This window comes from Dasypus novemcinctus, chromosome 11 (assembly GCF_030445035.2).
Source record: "Dasypus novemcinctus isolate mDasNov1 chromosome 11, mDasNov1.1.hap2, whole genome shotgun sequence".
NCBI classification, from domain to species: domain Eukaryota; kingdom Metazoa; phylum Chordata; class Mammalia; order Cingulata; family Dasypodidae; genus Dasypus; species Dasypus novemcinctus.
The window spans coordinates 41,576,827-41,598,174 of record NC_080683.1 but is presented as its reverse complement, the minus strand read 5'-3'; the positions used below and the strand labels follow the sequence as shown (position 1 = coordinate 41,598,174).

Below are 21,348 nucleotides of genomic sequence, written 5' to 3'. Positions count from 1 at the left end.
TTATTGAATTGCCTATTAACCACTGCTGCTCTTTACATCCAATAGAGTATAAGTTATGAAGGCACAAACCTTGTTTGTTGCCTTGCTACATTTTAACCACTATATACTCAATACTTGTAATTAACACATGGTGGATGGTCAATAAGCATTTGTAGAATAAATGAATGCAATTTCACATCACTAAATATATACTCTTTTAACTGTGTAGGCTGCTGTATAGCCATAACCTTTGGGACTGTGCAGTGACTCATGCTTTAAAGGTGAAAGAAATTATTCTACATTGAAATTAAACCTAATATAGAAATAACATGATTACACATGTTTTAAAACAGACTGTTCTTTCAGAAAAGAATAATAAATTCAGCTCTCCCCAATTAACACTGTATTGCTTTTATCAGAGTTTTATAATACATGGGCATTTTAGGGACCCATTAGCTAAGGGTTTTCATTTCAAGGGAGCATCAAGTTGATAAAGAAAATGAATGTTGATGAAATAATAATTGCACTTAAAGTATTACATAGGCAGAAAAGGTAACAAAATCTGAAATACATTTTGAAAATCATATAGATTTATAATTTAGCCTCAAACACTGAAATATCTCCATGCTTGGGGTCATTGGTTGTGAAATGTCATTCTTTGCCTAGGATTTTTCCAGTGCAAACAGTAGAGGGAGCTGCTGCCACACATTACAATTTCTCAGATTGCTGTCTTCAACATAAATTGTTGTGCACTGAAATGTGACACATTTGAGCCCACTGTTCAATTCTCATACAATAATGAAACAATGCACAAAAACAATACCAGAAAAAATGAAAGACAATCAAGAACCCTGCGTGTAACAGAAAGATATAATAACACATTTTCAAATTAATGTAGTTTTTAATAAACACTTTTTACAAGTGGTGATGAATGAGAGGGAAAGTTAATGTCACATGGGTGGGCTAATACATACTTCCTTTAATGGCTCATTAGTTAAATTCTCCTGCTTTCCCTCCTGCTCCGCCTCATTTCCAGCTGCTTTCCTCTCTTTTCTAAAGAAACTAAAAGCCAGAACGCTTTGAAATAAACTAAGGCATTCCAAGTCTTGAAAGTTTTCTAGCCTCATTATCATTACACAAGGCCATTATTTTCCATTGCTTATGCTACTGAGATAATTGAGAAAGAGAAAAATTTATTAGAATATGAGGAATAGTAGTTTAGACATAGAGAGCATCACAACTAGTAAAACATAAGACTCCTACAAACAAGGCATAGATTGTAAATTGGAGGGAAAAACCAACATTGAATACTTTGACCTGGCTGTTATTATTACCTAATTGTGAATACTTTTTGCATTTCTTCATGAGTAGATTTACATATTGAGAAATAAGCATGCCATAATTACATGTGATCTTTAGTTTCAGCAATTCATTGATAGACATTCAGATCTTCATTAACCAGCTTTGGGGATTTTGTAAGGAGAAAAATTCATGTTGGCTCAATTGCAGATTCCAGGCAATCTCTTCTATCAATACCACTATATATATCCTTCCAGCAACTGTGGGAATTGAGGCAGGTACTATCATTTCAGATTTACATAGAAGGAAACAGACATGGAGATGTCCAGGGAGTTGACTAAGAACGTCCTGGTGAAGAGAAGGATGAGGTTCCTCAGTCTTTCTATTCTACCCTGCTGTCCTGCCACACTGCTGCACCATGAATAACCATGGAAAAGTCAAATAATGTTCTGCTCATTCTAGTTAAAGTGTAATATAGAAGCTTGTATTTCACACCTGGAGTCCAGTAGAACGAATGTAGGCTTAGGGGTCACTTCCTGGGCTTCAATTCTGGCTCCAGCACATGTACTTGGGTGATTTGGGGCAAGTTACTTAACATTTCTGAGCTTCATTTATTCCATTATGATATAAGGATAATTTCTGCTTCTCAAGATGGTTGAGCAGATTATGTCAGGCACTGGAAATAGAGTACCTAATGCCGAGCTATTGCTGTAATGAACTTTCCCTATCCAATTCTCTCTATTCTGAAGCTGTTGGAACTTTATCTCTAAAAAACTGCTCTCAGTGTACTAGGATATTACAGGTATTTTCAATCCAAGACAACTCTACTTAATGGTTTTTCTGCAATGAAGAATTTATTCATTCAGGACAAAATGGCAAGAGTTATTTGGGGAATTTGAGGGCTTTTCTTTTGTATAGTAAGATCAGCCAAGCTTGTTAATAGGAAATTTAGGAAAAAAAATATGTTCAACAAAAAGGAATAAAACAAAAGTTTGTGTCTAGCTCTGTTAACCAGTTTAATTGCACTTCAATTATAAGCATTCTAGCTAAGAATTATTTTATTATATGCAGATTATAAGTGCCTAAATTTCAACTGTCTTTTCAAACTAGATAAGAATTGCTATTAATATGGGGAATTAAATTGGAGTAATATATATGACTTTAATGAAACTGATTCCAAAGAAAAATTAGTAACATTAGCTTAATAGATCTACTTTTAGTAAATATCTCATTATTAGAAAAACAATTTTCTTGAAAATATAATCTTTCAGGGAGAAAAGGGTTGTCCTTCAATCAAAAAAATTTACTTAAATAAATGGAAATTTATGAGAAATTATCCTGTATAAACAACCGGAAAAATGTCTTTTTAGTACTAATGTTTTTTTTCTTTTTAATTTATTCCCCCACTTTGCGCCTTGTTTTTTTGCAGTCTGTTCTCTGTGTCCATTCCCTGCGCGTCTTTTCTGTGTCTGCTTGTCTCCCTTTTGTTGTGTCATCTTGCTGCGCCAGCTCTCCACAGCGCATGGGCCAGCTCGGCTTCACAAGGAGGTCCTGGGACAAGAACCCAAGGCCTCCTATATGGTAGAACAGAGCCCAACTGATTGAGCCACAGTCACTTTCCTGTACTAATGATTTTTAAGAAGGTGAGAAAATAAAAATTTGGCTTCAGAACAAAGAATCACAAGTAGAAGAATTGGTTAAAACACTTTAATTATTTGAATTGCTTGAGGCTATCAGAGACCTTCCTTTCAGTTTTATTTTTTAAAATCTTCATTGATACTCTCTTAAATAACAACACTACCTTTGATTTAGGGAACACCTCTAAATTCCAGAGGAGAACATTTTCTTAAGGAAACTGAGCAAATTACGCTATAATCAAAAAGTCATGTTTCTTGATAAATCCTAATCCTTAGTTCTTTTGAGAGGATCAGAATGACCAGAATAAAATTTTCCTCACTAACTTTTCCAAAGACTATTTGCTCAATCAAATATGTTAAAATTATACAAATTATTCATTTATTTGAGGGTTATTGTATTTTATTTCCTTACTACTTGGAGAGATAAAAATTAAGACTTTTCTGTATTTCAAATGGTCATAAAAAAATTCTAACATATACTTTAGGAATTTCACATACTAGCCACCAGGGTGAGTTATTCATGTCTCCCAATCCTAATCAGAAGATTTCAGCCTTTACCAATCCTTGCCTTCCCTAGTTCTCTTCTTTTGCTTTCCTTCCTGCTGTGAAGTGGGGTTCATGTCACAGAGGGTACAATTTAGAGAAGACATATAAATGAAGATCAACATTTTGATCTAAAAATGTCCACAAATAAAGTGAGATGTCTCTTACATGGTACATAAATTATATTAAAATATAAAAAGTTCTATGAGAAAATACTAACAGAGATTAAAAAATATATATCCTGTTGGTACTTTAAAAACAATAAATACTATGATAACTGCGATGAATCTTGAGTACTGTCTTAATCCAACTCCACTGTGCCACCAGAGTCATCTATCAAAGAAGCCTGGGACTCTGAGCCCAGAACTCTTTACAAGTTGTCATAGCGTTACTCCACCTGCCCCAGCTTTGCGTGAGGTTTTTCAGGACTTCCCCCTATTTGACTCCGATGATGTTGGTCTCCTGCTTTTGTCTCAGAACTGACTGTCCCTATGTCCAAGATGTTCAGCGCTCTGCTTTGTTCAGGCTGTTTTCCTTTGTCAGCTGTAAACTTCCTCCTGCTCCTCTATTTGCTTTACCAGACAATCCTCCTGAATCTTTTTGCTTCAGTTGTAGGAAACCACCTGTAGGAAACCACACCTTTACTAAATTCTCTTCCTTTGAACACATTTCTACGAACTAAACTTGAATCTTCTGGACAGCAGGAACAATGTCTTATTCATTTTTACACCCCCGTTTGTAACAGAGTAAGGCACATGGTAGGGCTTAAATAAATGTGACACTGTTGAGTAATGTAAATTAGGAGCAGTTTGATTTTTTTTAAGAGCCCATTTTCTTAAGATGTTTGTTAAGATGACCTTAAGCGAACTGATTTTGAACTCTGTTCATTCAACCCATTTGGGAAACAACAATTCTTTTGTTATAGTACCTTATGTTCAGAAAAAATTAAATGTGACGGGGGCACAGAATACTGTAAGCCAAGTATTTTACCTTCTTTCTCAATGCTGCCCTTCACTAAAGTCTGTAAGTTCACAAATATGAAAAGTATAAGCAGATGCCCCATAGGATTTTTTGCAGCACACTAGCAAGCATGAATAAATTAAATCAGTTATATGAACAACTTTTAAATAATTAAAAAGCTGAAAACTGTATCCCAAGGTGAAGTTTTGATAATACTCACATTAGAGAAAAGGTTTTCTTTTTAGTCACTTGAAGAAGTTATCCCAGAACCAAAAAGACAAAAGAATTTCCAGAAACTACTGTTTTTAAAGGAATCATAAAATTAACGATGGTATAGTTGAATACATTTTTTTTTCAAAGATTAGCAAAACCTTTTCTTTTCTGCACAGCTTTTTCCTTGTCTTCTATAATATAGCAAATTGGGTATTTTATGATGTTAAAAAAGATAATAAATCACTTTTCTCTTAAATACTGTATATTCAGGATTTAATGAACACTGTGTGTCAGAACCGTAACTGGGTTTAAATTCTAAATCTAATACTTCAAGTAAATCAACCCTGTCTTTCCCTCCAAACACCCTGGTAATAAACTAAAACCTGTAGAATTGAATATTATAAATCCTTTCATATAGTTTCATATGTTTCTTAATCTTCTAAATTCTCCAGTAAACCCATTTGCTCTATAGTTGAGAACTCAGTCCAGAATTCAGTATAATCCCCTTCTCTCCTAGACATTGGGTAAGCTTTCCACAAAGGCCTTCATCATACAAATTCCTCCTCTGAGACAATTATCCTGTCTTAAAGCAGCATCATACATTTAAAATACTATACAAAGGTCTAATCTTGCCTGTTAGCATTCAACAGCTTTTCTCCTTTAAAGCACAAAACAATTATTGAAAATATTACATTGTGTTCTCTGTTTTGCCAAAAAACTTGGAATAAAATCAACAAACCTGACTCCTTTAAAGACTGGATTTCAGGCTATCAAATCCATGCCTCTTATTTTATCCCCAGTTACTGAAATGAAAGTAATGATGGGATGGCTCTCATGTGTATTTTTGGAACATGAAGACATCCTAATAGATGACCACGGTGCTGGACCTGGAGCCCTCTAGTAGTGGTAAACGGTGGTTCTGGTCTTTAAAAAGTCTCTTATCTGGTCTTCATTTTCTGATCTTCAAAATATATTACTTCGTTTACTCATTCATTAAATAATTGATAATCACATTCTTTAGGCCAGAAACTGTGCTAGGCAATGATGATAGAATAGAGGTTCAAAAAAAAATCACAGTACAGTGGTCAGAAAGATAAGGAAAATAACAGTAACAAAGTCAATGTGCACAATCTGTAGGTAGTATAAGGTAAAGGAATCACAGAGGATGATATTTCAAATACTGAGAGAACTGGCAAAGGCCTTGTAGGAGAATCAGTGTCTGAACTGAGTCTTAAAGATTGAAGGAAGATTACCCAGGTCATCGGGAGACCATGGGCAAACTATGGTGTGATTTAGATAGTAAGGGAGGATTAGACTACAGATTACAAAAGAAGAAAAGGCATAGACAGGGCTAGGTAAAGACAGGTTAAGTACAAACCATTGAAGGGCCTAGAATGGCATGTAGAGGATTTGGAATCCATTTTGTAAGCAAAGGTAAAATATTAAAGTGTTTTAAGCCAAAGAATCACATGGTGTGGTAGGTTGAGATATGTACCTGTGTTTGTTTCCCAGCTGCTAAAACAAATACAACACAATGGGTTTGCTTAAACATTGAAAGTTTAATGCCTTATGGTTTTGAGGCTAGAAGATGTCCATAACTGAGACATCAGCAAGGTGATGCTTTCTTCCCAAAGACTGTGGCATTCTGGAGCTGATTGCTGGTGATCCTTGGACCTTGGCTTTCTGTCACATGGTAATGCACATGGTGGCCTCTTCCGGCTCCTGTCTGCCTGACTTTCACTCTGTTTATAAAGGACTCCAGTAATCCAGATGAAAGCCCAACCTGATTCAGTGGGGCCACATCTTTACTGAAGTAACATATTGAAGAGATCTCATTTATAATGGGTCCACACCGGAATGTGGACCAAGGTCAAGAAATGCCCAAACTGGGGCACACAATACAATCTAGCACAGTACTCAACAAATGTGTTCTTCATCTTAATCCATATCCCTGTAGGTGTGAACCCATTGTAAATAGGACCTTTTTAACATGTTATTTTTAGTTAAGGAAATGGAACTGGAGGCCTTATAAAGAGAAGGTCAGAGAGAGAAGCCAGAAGCCAGAAGAACAGAGAGAAACAGAAGAACAGACAGAAAAGAGAGGACATTGCCATGTGATGGGAGTCAGAGGCGAGCCAAGGATACTCAAGGATGCTAGCAGCTGGCTGCAGAACCCAGAATGCTACAGATTTTGTGGATAAAGCATTGCTTTGCTGATACCTTGATTTTGGTCTTCTTTTAACCTCAAAACCATGAACCAAGAAATTCTTATTGTTTAAGACAAAACTATCCTGTGTTAAATCTTAGCAACTCAGGCAAACTAAGACAAATGGCCAGATTTATGATTTAGAAATATTACTCCCCTTTGAGAAGTTAGAGGCAATGAGACCAGCTCTGAGATGGTTATAAAAATATAGGTACAACTTGACAAGGGCCCAGACTTAGGCAGTGACAGAGGAGAAAGAGGAGAAGATAGATTCATAAGCCTTTGGAATGTAGAAGGGATGTGATTTACGGACTGTTTGGATGTGGAGGATGAAGGACGGAAAAAAGTCTAAGAATATTTTCAGAGTTCAGTTTTGGACACTGTTGAATAATGTAAATTAGGAACAGTCTGATTTTTTAAAAATTTGTAGTACCTAGGGACCAAAGTGGAGATATTGAAAGGCAGTGGGATGGACAAGCCTGAAACTCAGGAGGGATGTCTGGGTTGGAGAAAAAGATTAGGATTCATTAATCCATCCAAGAAAATCCATCCAAGAAAGGTGGGGCAGAGGGAAAGATGTTAATAAAGGAGACAAAATAGTTGGTTCAAAGATAGGAGGAAGAAAACAATGTCACTGAACCAAAATAATGGAGAGTTTCAAAAAAGAGAAAGCAGTCAATAGTGTGAAATCCCATATAGTAGGAAAGTAAGGTGAAGCCCAAAAAGTGTTCAGAACATCTGGCAATTCAGATTACTGGTGACTTTAGGGAGTGCAGTGTCAGTGGAGTAGCTTAGACACAAACCAGAGTCTAGTGGATTTAAGAGTTAATGGAGGGAAGCAGACTTGGCCCAGTGGTTAGGGTGTCCGTCTACCACATGGGATGTCCGCGGTTCAAACGCCGGGCTTCCTTGACACATGTGGAGCTGGCCCATGTGCAGTGCTGATGCGCGCAAGGAGTGTGCTGCCACACAGGGATGTCCCATGCGCAAGCAGTGCGCCCTGTAAAGAGAGCTGCCTAGGGCAAAAGAAAGTTCAGCCTGCCCAAGAATGGCACTGCACACACAGAGAGCTGACACAACAAGAAGAGAGCTGACACAACAAGATGACGCAACAGAAAGAAACACAGATTCCCATGCCGCTGACAACAACAGAAGCGGACAAAGAAGACGACCCAGCAAATAGACACAGAGAACAGACAACTGGGGTGGGGGGTGGGAAGGGGAGAGAAATAAAATAAATAATTAAATCTTAAAAAAAGAAAGAGTTAATGGAAACAAAAGAAATGGAATTCTTTTTCTAGAAGCTTGGAGGAAAGGAGAGAGATAAGATAATGGCCTAGAATATCTTTATAGGTCTATCAGCTACAACATTCTATGTAATTTTACAAACTAAATAGTTCTGAAGCAAGAAAAATGAATATGAATCCCCAGATGTCAAATTTACTACCAGCCTAGATGGTAAGAAACTGAGGAAATGAAGCTCATGTAGGTTCAGAAGCAGATTCAACTATTTGGATTCTTGGTTTGAGTGTGTTCAGGTAGGCAGTACACTTTTGTTCCTGTCCACGTAATAAAGAAGTGGGTGAGTATGGACAGACTGTGACAGACTCCCTTCTCTCGTGGATATTGGTAGTGTGTTGTGCCGAAGAGCATCGAGTGTATAAACTATTCAACCAAGTGCTAAAGGAGTGGAAAGAAGCAAATTATTATCTACATTGGAAACAACCTTCAAAAAGCACAGAAATAAAGAGGGACTCTCAGAAGGGACAGTCATTCTGTTGTTTACTCACGGGTGGTCCTGGGGGTCCTGGTTTCCCTGGTGGTCCTGTTTTTCCTCGCCTTCCCTTGAAACCAAATAAAAACAGACAATAAATACTTTGATTTCACTTTAAGACAGGATAATATTAAGCAGCAACATTGAATAGAGTAAAAATTAACAGGGAAGTGGACTTGGCCCAGTGGTTAGGGCGTCCGTCTACCACATGGGAGGTCCGCGGTTCAAACCCGGGCCTCCTTGACCCCTGTGCAGCTGGCCCATGCGCAGTGCTGATGTGCGCAAGGAGTGTCCTGCCACGCAGGGGTGTCCCCCGCATAGGGGAGCCCTACACGCAAGAAGTGCACCCCCTAAGGAGAGCCGCCCAGCACAAAAGAAAGTGCAGCCTGCCCAGGAATGGCGCCGCACACACGGAGAGCTGACACAACAAGATGATGCAACAAAAAGAAATACAGATTCCCATGCCGCTGACAACAGAGGCTGACAAACAAGAAGACGTAGCAAATAGACACAGAGAACAGACAACCAGGGGGGGGGGGGGGGGAAGGGGAGAGAAATACATAAATAAACAAATCTTAAAAAAAAAAAATTAACAAAAATGTTGAACAATTCCAGGTCCACATGACTTTTTTAACATCAATTAATTTTGAAAGCAACAGGCCAATTCTTTACAACCAAGATGAGAAATACAGTGCCTGAAATGAATAAATCTTAACTGTTACTAGCAGCCCTTTAAATGCTAACTATATCGACAACCTTGATACTCTGGTAAAGTAATATAAAATATCTGAAAGACAGCTAAAATTGGCATTTTATCCGTTGATTCCGTAATTTGGGATGCAATAATAAGTGCATTTATCATTAAAGTTGGTGTTTCTCAAAGAGTGGTCTGAATTCTAATTGTGTTATAACTAAGTACTAAAATTCTTAATGTCTGTCTAATATCATTTAAAGAACATTTAGCTACTATAAAATTATTTTCTTAAACATGGTTTTCTGTCTAACAGAAGGAAGTAAGCACAGGTATTAAAAGCATAAATTTTGAATAAGAAACATTTCTCAGTATAGGTGTATTTTATTTTATTGTGCTTTACTTTATCGTGCTTTGCAGATATGGTATTATTTTTCAAAATTGAAGGTTAGTGGCAACCTGTGTAGAGCAAGTTTCTCAGCACCATTTTTTGAACAGCATGTGTTCACTTCAGGTTTCTGTATCACATTTTGTTAACGCTCACATTATTTCATTATTATTCTATGTGTCACTGTAATCTATGATCGGTGATCTTGGATGTTACTATTTTAATTGTTTTGGGGCACTACAACCATGCCCATGTAAGATGGCGAACCTAACCAGTAAATGTGTGTGTTCTGATTTCTCTACCCACCAGCTGTTCCCTCTCTCCCTTTCTTTAGGCCTGCTTATTCCCTGAGACACAATAATATTGAAATTAGGCCAGTTAATAACCCTACAATGGCCTCCAAATGTTCAAGTCGATGGAAGAGTTGCATGTCTCTCACTTTAAATCAAAAGCTAAAATGATTAACCTTAGTGAGGAAGGCATGTCAAAAGCAGAGAGAGGCCAAAAGCTAGGCCTTTTGTGCCAAATAGTTAGTCAAGTTGTAAATGCACAGGAAAAGTTCTTGAAGGAAATTAAAGATGCTATTCCAGTGAACACAAGAATGATAAGAAAGCAAAACAGTCTTATTCATGATGTGGAGAAAGTTTTAGTGGTCTGGATAAAGGTTCAAACCAGCCACAACATTTCCTTAAGTCAAACCCTAATCCAAAGCAAGGTCCTAATTCTCTTCAAATCTAGGAAGGCTGAGAGAGTGAGGAAGCTGTAAAAGAAAAGTCTGAAACTAGCAGAGATTGGTACATGAGGTTTAAGGAAAGAAATCATCTCCATAGCATAAAAGTGCAAGGTGATGTAGAAACTGCAGCCAGTTATCTAGCTAAGATAATTGATGAAGGAGGCTACAAAAAACAACAGATTTTCAATGAAGATGAAACAGTGTTATATTGGAAGAAGATGCCATTCAGCACTTTCATAGCTAGAGAACAGAAGTCAATGCCTGTCTTCAAAGATTTTAAGGACAGGCTGACTCTCTTCTTAGGGACTAATGCAACTGGTGACTTTAAGTCAAAGCCAATGCTCATTTAGCATTCTGAAAATCCTAGGGCCTTTAAGAATTACACTATATCTACTTTGCCTGTGCTCTACAAAGGGGACAACAAAGTCAGGATGACAGCATATTTGTTTATAACGTGGCTTCCTGAATATTTTAAGCCCACTGTTGAGACCTACTGCTCAGAAAAAAAGATTCCTTTCAAAATATTACTGCTCATTGACAATGCACCTGGTTACCTAAGACTTCTGATGGAGATGTATGAGATTATGTTGTTTTCATGCCTGCTAACACAACTTCTATTCTGTAGCCCAGGATCAAGAAATCATTTTAACTTTCAAGTCTTATTATTAAAGAAATAAATTTCATAAGGCTATAGCTGCTGTAGATAGTGATTCCTCTGAAATGGATCTGTGCAAAGGCAACTGAAAACCTAGAAAGGATTCATCATTCTAGACGCCATTAAGAACATTCATGATTCATGGGGGAGGTCAAAATAACAACATTCATAGGAGTTTTAAGAAGTTGATTCCAACCCTCATGAATAACTTTGAGGGTCCAAGACTCCAATAGAGGAAGTAACTGGAGATGTGGCAGAAATAGCAAGAGAACTAGAGTTAAAAGTTGAGCCTGCAGATGTGGCTAAATTCTTGCAATCTCATGATAAAACTTTAATGGATGAGGAGTTGCTTCTTAAGGATGGGCAAAGAAAGTGGTTCTTTGAGATAGAGTTTACTCCTGGTGAAGATGTAAAAATTGTTGAAATATGACATCAAAGGGTTTAGACTGTTCCATAAACTTAGATAATAAAGCAATGACAGGATTTGAGAAGACTGACTCCAATTTTGAAAGAAGTCCTACTGTGGGTTAGATGCTATCAAATAGAATTACATGCTACAGAGAAAGCTACAATGAAAGGAAAAATCATTTGATGGGACAAACGTTATTGTTGTCTTATTTTAAGAAATTGCCAAAGCCACACCACCCTTCAACAACCCTGATCAGTCAGTAGCCATGAACATTGAGGCAAGACCCTCCACCAGGCAAAAGATTAGGACACACTGAAGGCTCAGATAATGGTTAGTATATTTTAGCAATAAAGTATTTTTAATTAAGATATGTACATTGCTTTTTTTTTAGACAAAATGCTATGGCACACTTAATAGATGACAGTATAGTGTAAATAAAACTTATATGCACTGGGAAACCAAAACATTCCTGTGACTTGCTTTATTGTCATAGTCACTTTATTACAGTGGTCTGAAACTAAACCTGCAATTTCTCAGAGGTATACCTGTACATATTTTCTAAATATGTCACTCTGTTTCATTGTTATTAAAGATTTATCATATTGGTAGTACATTAATATGTATTAAGACTTGTTGCTACTTAAAATGCAAAAGTATTGGGTTGATCTTTCAATGTTCTTTTGGGAGAATTGTAAGCATAAATTCTTTAAGGTCCATTTTGTTCACTAGTTTTTTTTCTCTGAAAATGTTAGGAAGAGTTTCTTGATCTTCCTGGTTTTCATCTAGGCTTGGTGTGGGGTAGGAAGTACAAATGGTAGCTGAACCAACAGAGTAAGGTTTGGGAAGTAAGCAAGCAAACACTCTGCTGTGATTGGGTGGGAAGTGCTTCCATTGTTGTAGGCAATTTAAGGTATATGATCAAGAACTTCATATAAAAATAGTTGCCTTTTCCATAAGTAACCCTTTAGTGGGGTTTTTGTATACCTTTCATTTCAGAGACATAAACTTCAGAGTACTTTTGCAGGGATTATACAATCAGAATGAACATGCATTTTAATATCCTGAAAACATATACAGAATTTTCTTGTAGTGCAGTGTACACTTTCTGAAAATCAATATTTTGGGTCTTTAGTAAATGAAAGGTAATTAGCCTGTGGGGACTAATCATTGATTAAAAAGTTCACTCTGAGAGAGAACACATTGTAATTTATTAATTCACAAGAGTAAAAAGAAATGAAATCAATGGCATATAAGTAGGTGATTGGTTCTTTCTTTAAGCATGCATTAGGTTGAGGTAAGTTAAAATCATGGGACCAGCTTTTGTTAGCATTTCCCTTTCTTTAAAGGAGACATGTATATTGATTTGGGCAGGAAGTAGAGGAAATGACACTGAAAAATGGTCAAATTTTATCATAGAGTTAATGTTTAAGGCAAACCAACTGTTGGATATTGTAACATAACACTGGCACGTCTTAAGATGTGGAGTAGGAAAGCATTCATGCTTCAGTACGGTATGGGCAAGCACCCAAACTCTTATCACTACTGATTTATACCGGCCTTGACGTTGTCAAAGTGAACTGATGTGTATGCTAGAAAGGTGCAGAGAGAATGCTGATTTTGTTTATGCATACTTGCTAAGAGTGTATACGATGGTAAAACATTTTTGAGGGTCATTAAAGTATTGGAATGTATTGTGTGCAAAGGACTTCAGTTGGCACATATTTTCAGTTTAAATGTGGTTTCTAGGTTGGAATTTCTAGTGAACAATCTAAAGCAGATTTGAACAATTTCTTTAGATGTGCTTTAGAAAGCAACCCAATCACCTTTTACTTGGCACCACTACCAAATGTATAGTAGGAACAGGTTTACCTTAAGTCCCAAGTCTCAGTGACCTGTGGCAGAGTCTCTGACAGGACAGAGCAGAAGGAAGATGGATGAGAAATAGGGATGGAAACTTCAGAGTATGGGGAAGCTACTAGGGGGCCACAGCTTCAGTGAAGCCTTTTAAGGTCATGACCACTCCCAGACAACATCTTTCTACTCCCCAAGGAGCCCAGACATCAACTCTCTTCCTTTCCACTGTTCTCATCTGCAGCTTCTGATTAGCCTTTCTTCCCTTCAAGGTTCCCAGATACATTGAATACAGTCTCACAATCTGCCCTTGCTCTGAAAGAAAAACCTCATGGAAAAGGCAGCAGCATACCTAAGAGATAACAGCAGGTTTTTGGCAGGATAAATTTTATTATTTAATCCAGTACAATTTGAAGAGTATTTCACTATTATTAATTATTCAAGAGCAACAGGCATAAACCAGACTTGTATGCTAGGAATAAAAGATTCACACATTTTTCAGAGGAAAGTGCAATCTGAATCTTTGTTCTATTCTGCAGAGCTCTGGGGACATTCAGGAGAGGGCCCGAGGCTGGGGCTGTAGATGATAGGGCCAGAGGGAATCCAGGGATGCAGAAGGGAGGGGTGGTTTTTGCCTGTTCATTTCCACTTCTGTCTCCTACTATTTGAGTTCTTTTATTATAGACCCACTATAAAGCAAGGCTAAAGGTGCTTGGATGTGGGCGGGGGCGAAAACCCTGACAGGTAACTGCTGAGCCTGGAGAGGCCGTTCTGGTTAAGGTGGCTGTTCCCAGGTGGCCTTTTGTTCATAAGCCACTCTGATAAATTAGAGTATGGCAGAATCTCCAAATGGACAGAAACCTACTGTTTCCGCATTATTACAACTGGGCTAATCCAACACTTTCCTGAAAACTGCCATATAAAGCACAAAACATAGATTTACCATTTCAGGTTGCCTTAGAAGACTGAAAGTGCTCAACATGCCAATTTTATGTTTGTCAACAGTATAAAGATTATTAGACATCAATGTAGATATCTCCTTAAATTGAGTAACACTACACAGTAGTGCTCAATCCAATCTGGAGGGCTGGTAAAAAACCAATTGCTGGACCCTACTCCCAGTTTCTGCTATAGTAGGATAGGATAGACTGAGACTTTGCATTTCTAACAAGTTCCCAATAATACTGATGCTGCTGGCCTGGGCACCACACTTTAAGAACCACTGCTCTATGCCTGAAGCTCTTAATTCATTATTTAACATCAGTCAGTCCTAAATGTCCCTTTACATCTTGTAAATTCTGTGGCTCAGAATAGAAGTATTCATTGGGTTTTGTGGTTATGTTCAACTTTGAGAAGAAAATGCCCACTATCAGGCTCAAGAACACCTGGGTGGGATCCCTGCTTTTTATCTTCTAGAACCTTTCTCTGTCAAGGTTTCACTGTTGTAATTGGTTCTTATATTTTGCAACAGGTTTGTTGAAAGAATAAAAAAAGATCATATGTAAAATGCCTTTTGTAGTGTCTGGCACATATTAGTTCCCAAATATTAGTTCCTTTCTGCCCTTCCCATCTATCATCTTCTGTCCAATTCTCCATTATCCCCTAAAAAAGTGTTTCAAAATGTATCGAGGAAACCTTAAAAAATATGTATTATGCATACTTTAAAAAGGTATAATTCATTTTTAACTATGCATATGATTTTTTTCATATAAAAATGACAGTCAAGATGCCCATTAAGAGTAGATATAATAGTAAAAAAATTAATTGCAGTCTATTCATGCAGTGGAATACTATAAAGCAATGAAAATGCAATACAACTAAATGCAACAATATGCATGGATCTCTCTGCATAAGTTGATCAATTTATACAAAGAATAAAAAGTGACAAGCCTAGTCTCTGCTCTTGGCAATTAAAACAGATTATACATCGGGGGTTGGGGAGTGACTGGATGGGAACGTGAGAGGGGTTTCTGTGGGTGACGACATTCAGTTTCTATGTGGCATTTACATGCATGTGTTCAGTTTGTGAAAAATCATCAAGCTGTACACATATGATACTTTTTTTCTGAATGGATGTTATACTTCAGTAAAAATTTTAAACATGAAACCAGGAGATTTCCACCATGGTTTGCTTTTGTTTGAATTAAACCCATCTGCATTTGCTGTGTAGAAGACAACACAGGGTCACTATTATCAAGAAGGAAAACCAAGAAGGCTATTTAAATAAATGACATCTTCAAATTTTTAACAGTAAAAATAACCTGCCGCCTCCTGCCTGACTTGCAGGAGGAGAGCACGTGTCCCTTAAATTAGCCACTTGATTTATAAACACTTGGCCCTCCAGGAGCATTAAGGGAAGAATGCAAATAAAGGACTACCGGTACTTAGTGGACAAATGTGTTTTGTTGATGAGGATGATGATGAGGAAGAAATGGTTATGGCAATAACTGGACATAAATAAAGCCTGGTATGCAGACCCGAAGCCCACATGAAGCAAGTGTCTAAGTCGTCGCTCCAGGTGTCTCTAATACAGCTGACTCCTTTTAAATATTTCTCTTTTGGCCTATGTGCATTTAGCATATGCTTAGGCATCGGCTCAGTCTGAACAACAAGGTATCAAGGAAGTGTCAAGGAAGAGAGGACAGGGCTTGACTGGCACACACAACTGTGAGTGAGGTGTTAATTACACAGGAAAACATTACAAACTATTTGGGAGGTTTAGTTTTCTCTTTTTACATTGTGAACGGAAATAAGATTTATGACTGATGTTGTAAAGAGTTACTGCATTTGGAAATCAATGATATGTGAAAAATGGAAATGGAATAATTATGTGAGGAATGTATAATGTCTGAAGAGCACTTTATTTCCTAACAGATATTTACGCAAAGACATCTATACGGCAGCGCTAGTCATAAAGTTCTCATCACTATCAGACAAGAGGCTGTAAGGACAGGGGAAGAGGATGTAATTCAGCGTGAACACATGATTTGAAATAGGTTAAGATCTGGGGACAGTTGAATCGGTACTATGATGTTTTTTCTTAATATTGCTTTCCTGATTTAGGTTATGATGTTAAAGTGTTTAAATAATCTTCCAACATTTCTCTATCTCCCTGCCCTTTTCCTTTCTCTTCCTAGGATGGACTCTACTTTGTTTTTCAAAACAAGTTAGAAATTGTGATGTTACTATTAAACCTTCTCCAGGTTTAAGTGAATAAATAACAATCTGAATAAATGGTAACACTTCATCAACACATTGGGCTGGGACGGACGGTCTGGTCTGGGGTCAGTAATATCTGTGCTTACTACTTAGGCATTCCTATTAAGTTATCATGTTGGTACTAGTCTGGTCATGAAAATAAGTATAGTTCAGGTTTGAGCTGTCCCTGTAGTACCAGGAAATGTCAGAACGGTCTATGACTAATGATTATTAAAATGTTACCGTATCAAGTGCTTGCCATGTTCTAGGCATCCAGTGCTAAGCATGTGATTTGCATTTTCTCACTTAATCCTTTCAAAATTACTGTGGGGTGGGTGATATTGTTCCCATTTTATGGAGGAAGAAAGGTTAATCATCTTGCTTCAAAATACTCACCTCTTAGTTGGTGGGGCAAAAATTTAAGCCCAAGTATATCTGATTCTCAAACCTATAATTCTCAGGGTTAAGGTTTCCTGATCATTTACAATTTAAGTGGCTTTGCTGTAATAATTTTTAAAAATAACTTTATTTCAAATGCAAAAAGTTAAATAACAGAAAAAGGCAGCTCAACAAGTTATGGAAGCATGACTCCTAAAAAGTTCTGTCCAGGCACTCTTACCTCATCTAATTCCAACTACTAACTCAATTGTTCCTCTTAATGTTCGGAAAGATACACAGATCATACATATTAGTTAAATGACATAATCAAGGTCTCTTTATTAATGAAAAAAGGAAGAGAAAAAAATGCTTAATCATATTTATCTCACAAAAACAAATCCCATTTTCTTTTTTTTGACCTTTAGTATTAATATAGTACCGACTTTGCTTTTGCTACAAAAACATTACGATGTTATCTATATTTTCTAAATTACATCAGTTATATTTTTCCCATGTATCACCACATTCTTAACACTTTGTAGTAGAAGAACATTCCTGTATTTATACTATTAATCACAATCCTCATCTATAGCCAAAATCATTGTTATGCATTCCCTATATTATCCTCCAGCTATCCTCCAATTAACATTAATATTCCTATACTACTTGTTGTAATTCTTGAGGTTCTCTTGTTTTCTCACAACCAAGCCAGATTTTTAACATGACCTATTCACTTATTACTTTGCCCTTTGATATTTGGATCTTTTCTGGTTCTTGCCCACTCAACTGATTTCTGCTTGCTCTTGCCTCGGAATCTACCCTGATTTCTCCAGGGTGCCATCCTGCTAATAGAAACCTTCCTTTCACATTTGTCTGGACTCCCGATTGCTTTGCCAAACCACCAAGTCTCTCAGTCCTGATTTCTGGCTCTGTTTTCTATGCCTGCCATTGCCAATCTCTGCCAAGGCACTTGCTTCATCATTCATCTCGGTACCAGGGGTGGAGCAGCAGTAGGGTGTGACTAAACAATTTCCTGAACATGCTGTAATATATTTTAATGGCTTTGTGCCACATTCAAAGGGTGGATACTGGAAGTCACCGTGGAAATGTTCTTTCCTACATATTTGGAAGTTCCTAGTAGTGATGCTCCTGGATTGGAGAAGGGAAATTTGCCTTATACAATATCTTCGTTGTCTGAGAATTTTGCCTGTGGGCTTTTACATCTCAAAAACCAAGCATTTTCATAATGCCTCATGAATCTAGAATATCATCATATTTTTAAGTTTAGAGTAGATAAGATTAATAGGTAGAAGGACAGTAAGTGTATATAAAATAATAATGTCTTATTTAATAGAAATGTTCATATAAAATACAAGGTGGTGAGGTTTACCCCTAACTTCACATAAATTCAAGCCCAAGTAGTGAAACAGAAACAGGCTTCAGCTACCAGCCAGCACGGGAACAAAGAAATCATTAATGATATTTATATCTTAGTTTCAATTTAAGGTAAAGTTACAGAGGATATAGTTTCAGCATATTTGATCTGCATACTTTCAAAAGATGAAATGTATCCTTGAGGGGTGGAATTTTATAGCTGCATTTTCAATGTGAAGGGTTGAAATTGACTAGCAGCAAAAATTCATAGAAAAACACTTTGCAGTTATTCAATAGCTGCCTGAAAAACTAGCAGAATTCCAGAGATTCCATAAGATGAAACTATGAAGGTCATCCAATTCTGAAACACAAAAAAATCAGGGTATGCTCTTCAATTAATCAAAGTGAATTTAATAGATTAAAACGCATTTGAATATTTAGATTCTCATTTCAGAATCAAATGCTATAAAAAAGATGACTATGTCTATTCAGCAAAAATTTATTTTCTGTCTTTTACAAACTATACTGGGGAAAAATATATTTAGATATATATTTTTGGATCTCGCCTTCAGTACAGGAGAGGAGGGGCAGCTATTCACAACAGCTATTTGGACAGACTTATTCACTTGATTGTAGGTGAGCTCAGGGGTCCCAGGGAAGGAAAGTGAGAATGAAGTTTCTTCCCAAACTGGTCATGTGCTACCCTTCGATAACTTGCTTCAGCTTCCCCCTTGGGGATTGGGAGAGGTTCACTGTTATGAGGGAAATAGGAGCAGGGAACATTGTGTGTACACTCACAGACATGAGACAGGGCGCTACACCCTGACAAGTTACCCTCAACAGGGACAGCCTTCCCAGGATGCTTCTGCACTAATATGTCGTAGATGTGTATCCCCTCCTTGGCCTCTTCTCCTCTGATACTTATTGACAACCTTTAGATCAAGTGTGTTCAAAAGGCATTTTCCAGTCTGCCCATTACATTTTTTTCATGATTGATTTAAATATAGGTGATAATTTATTGACATCCCTTCAAAAACTGAACATCTGGGGACATACCATTGTACAAACACCAGGTATATTTTTTATTTGAATACTACTATTCATTTCCTTAAACTTAACATCCAATATCAATGAAACTGTAACTGGATAAAAGTAATACAGAAATTGTCCTTATCAATATGCCTCCTCTCAGAATCTTCTTCTACTTCAGCTGCAACATTTTCTCAGAATAAGTAGGGCTTCCCAGGAAAGCTGGTGTTGCAGTTGGCCCTTGCCAGCCCTGACTGTGAGTGAAACTTGCCCGATTCTTAGATACTTTTTACATTCTCCTTTGGCTTTTCTGTTCCCATACGGAAAAGTATCGTACAGTTAGACCTTGCTCCCAGCATCCTTGTTACAGCTAGTACATGCATACACACAAACATACAAATATGCATATTTAAAAACTGTATAACCAATTTGGGTTTTTCAACTACATAAAATTTCCATTACAACTTTTAAAATCTTCTTTTGCTCACCTGCCACCTCTTCAATGTTTTTGTAAGACATTTTCCCACCCTGAGCTGTTATGGGTCCAGATTCATTCATTAATTCATCCAACAAATATTTATTAAGTCTCTACTATGAACCAGGCCCTTTTCCATGCTCTGGAAATACCACAAATGCTGCCCTCATGGATCTTATGCCCCAATGGAGGATGATAATAGTAACAGACAACACATGGTTTTTACTATCTGCCAGGCACCATTCAAAGAAATTTATATATAATTACTTATTTAATTCTTGAAATATTTTAAGGTATCCCCATTTTACAGATAACTGAGTCACACCTTGCCTGAGGTGATGTCTCTGGTAAGAAGCAGGGTTGGAACTTGAATCCAGGCAACTTAGCTGTACACTCAGATCCTTACTCTTATGCTATACTTTCTGCATTTCTGTTCAGTAGACAAAGAAAGATATGTAATATTGGATAGCAAGAAGAATTGCAAAACAATAAAGCAGGGTAAGGGGATACAGAGTTATGTAGGGAAGTGTGTTGTTTTAGATAGAAAATTCGGCAAAGGCCTCAGCAGACAAGTGTGCCTATTGGTGATGCAAACAAAGTCCGAGAAAGAGCATATAGTGGAGAGAACAGCAAGATCAAAGCCCAGAGTATGGCTTCTTCAAAGAACAGCAAGAAACAGTGTGGCTAGAGGAGAGCAAATAAGTGTGTATGTGTGTGTGGGGGGCAAGCCAGATCACATTGGGCCTTGTAGATTATGATAAGGATTCTCAGTGTTATTATTTGTGATGGGAATCCACTGGGATCCATTCAGAGTCTTTTGTTTTCAAAAGTTTGGATATATAGGTTGATCTAAGTACCTGCCAGGAAGATAAAACTACTGTAAACTCACTGTCTACTGCAGAGGCTTAATTGAACTTTTTTTAGGTTGTCTATGCCAACACTTCCTTTTACTTATGAGGATAATCAGAAGTTGATTTTCTGTATAGTATTTCCATTGACATATGCAAAATATTTTCACCTTCTGCTAACAGCTTGTGCTACTGAATATAACTATTATTCTCTGATACTTACCTAACCATTGTTTTTGACTGGAAAAAAGAACATCACAGGAAGTGTGATCAATGTCATTCTTCACTATGAACTATAGTTTTAAAATACAGAAAGCTGCATTGTGTAAGTAATCCTACAAGACTTATAAAAGGATATTAATATTTTAATGAACTGGGACTCAAGGGAAAAAATGTTCTTGAAACATGTCAGGATGAATTTTCAAGGGAAAGACCTAATTAGCAGTGTCTGAAGCATATGTCATCACATTTAGAAAACAAGAACTAGTCCCAATGGGCAGAATGGTAAGTTGAATTTTAAAGCTTTAACTACTCCAGTTAATATGTATGATTAATGAGCAATATGTCAGTTGGCTGACCTAACTCAAGTGAAAGACCTTGCAGGAAGAAAAAAGAATGTTTAAGCTCACACCCAGAAATATATAAATGTAGTTTATATTCTCATTTATATTATCGTCAACCAATAACTCAGAGTCCTTACTGGGAAAT

At 37.1% G+C, this 21,348-nt stretch overlaps 1 protein-coding gene across 1 annotated transcript in view; it reads right to left on the bottom strand.

The window, feature by feature from the left end:
* Positions 1 to 21,348, bottom strand: part of COL19A1 (collagen type XIX alpha 1 chain) — a 376,839-nt gene that overhangs the window by 106,101 nt on the left and 249,390 nt on the right. The window contains exon 17 of the mRNA XM_023585875.2: positions 8,628 to 8,681. Coding sequence (XP_023441643.2) covers positions 8,628 to 8,681 — 54 coding nt within the window. The remainder of the gene's footprint in view (positions 1 to 8,627; positions 8,682 to 21,348) is intronic.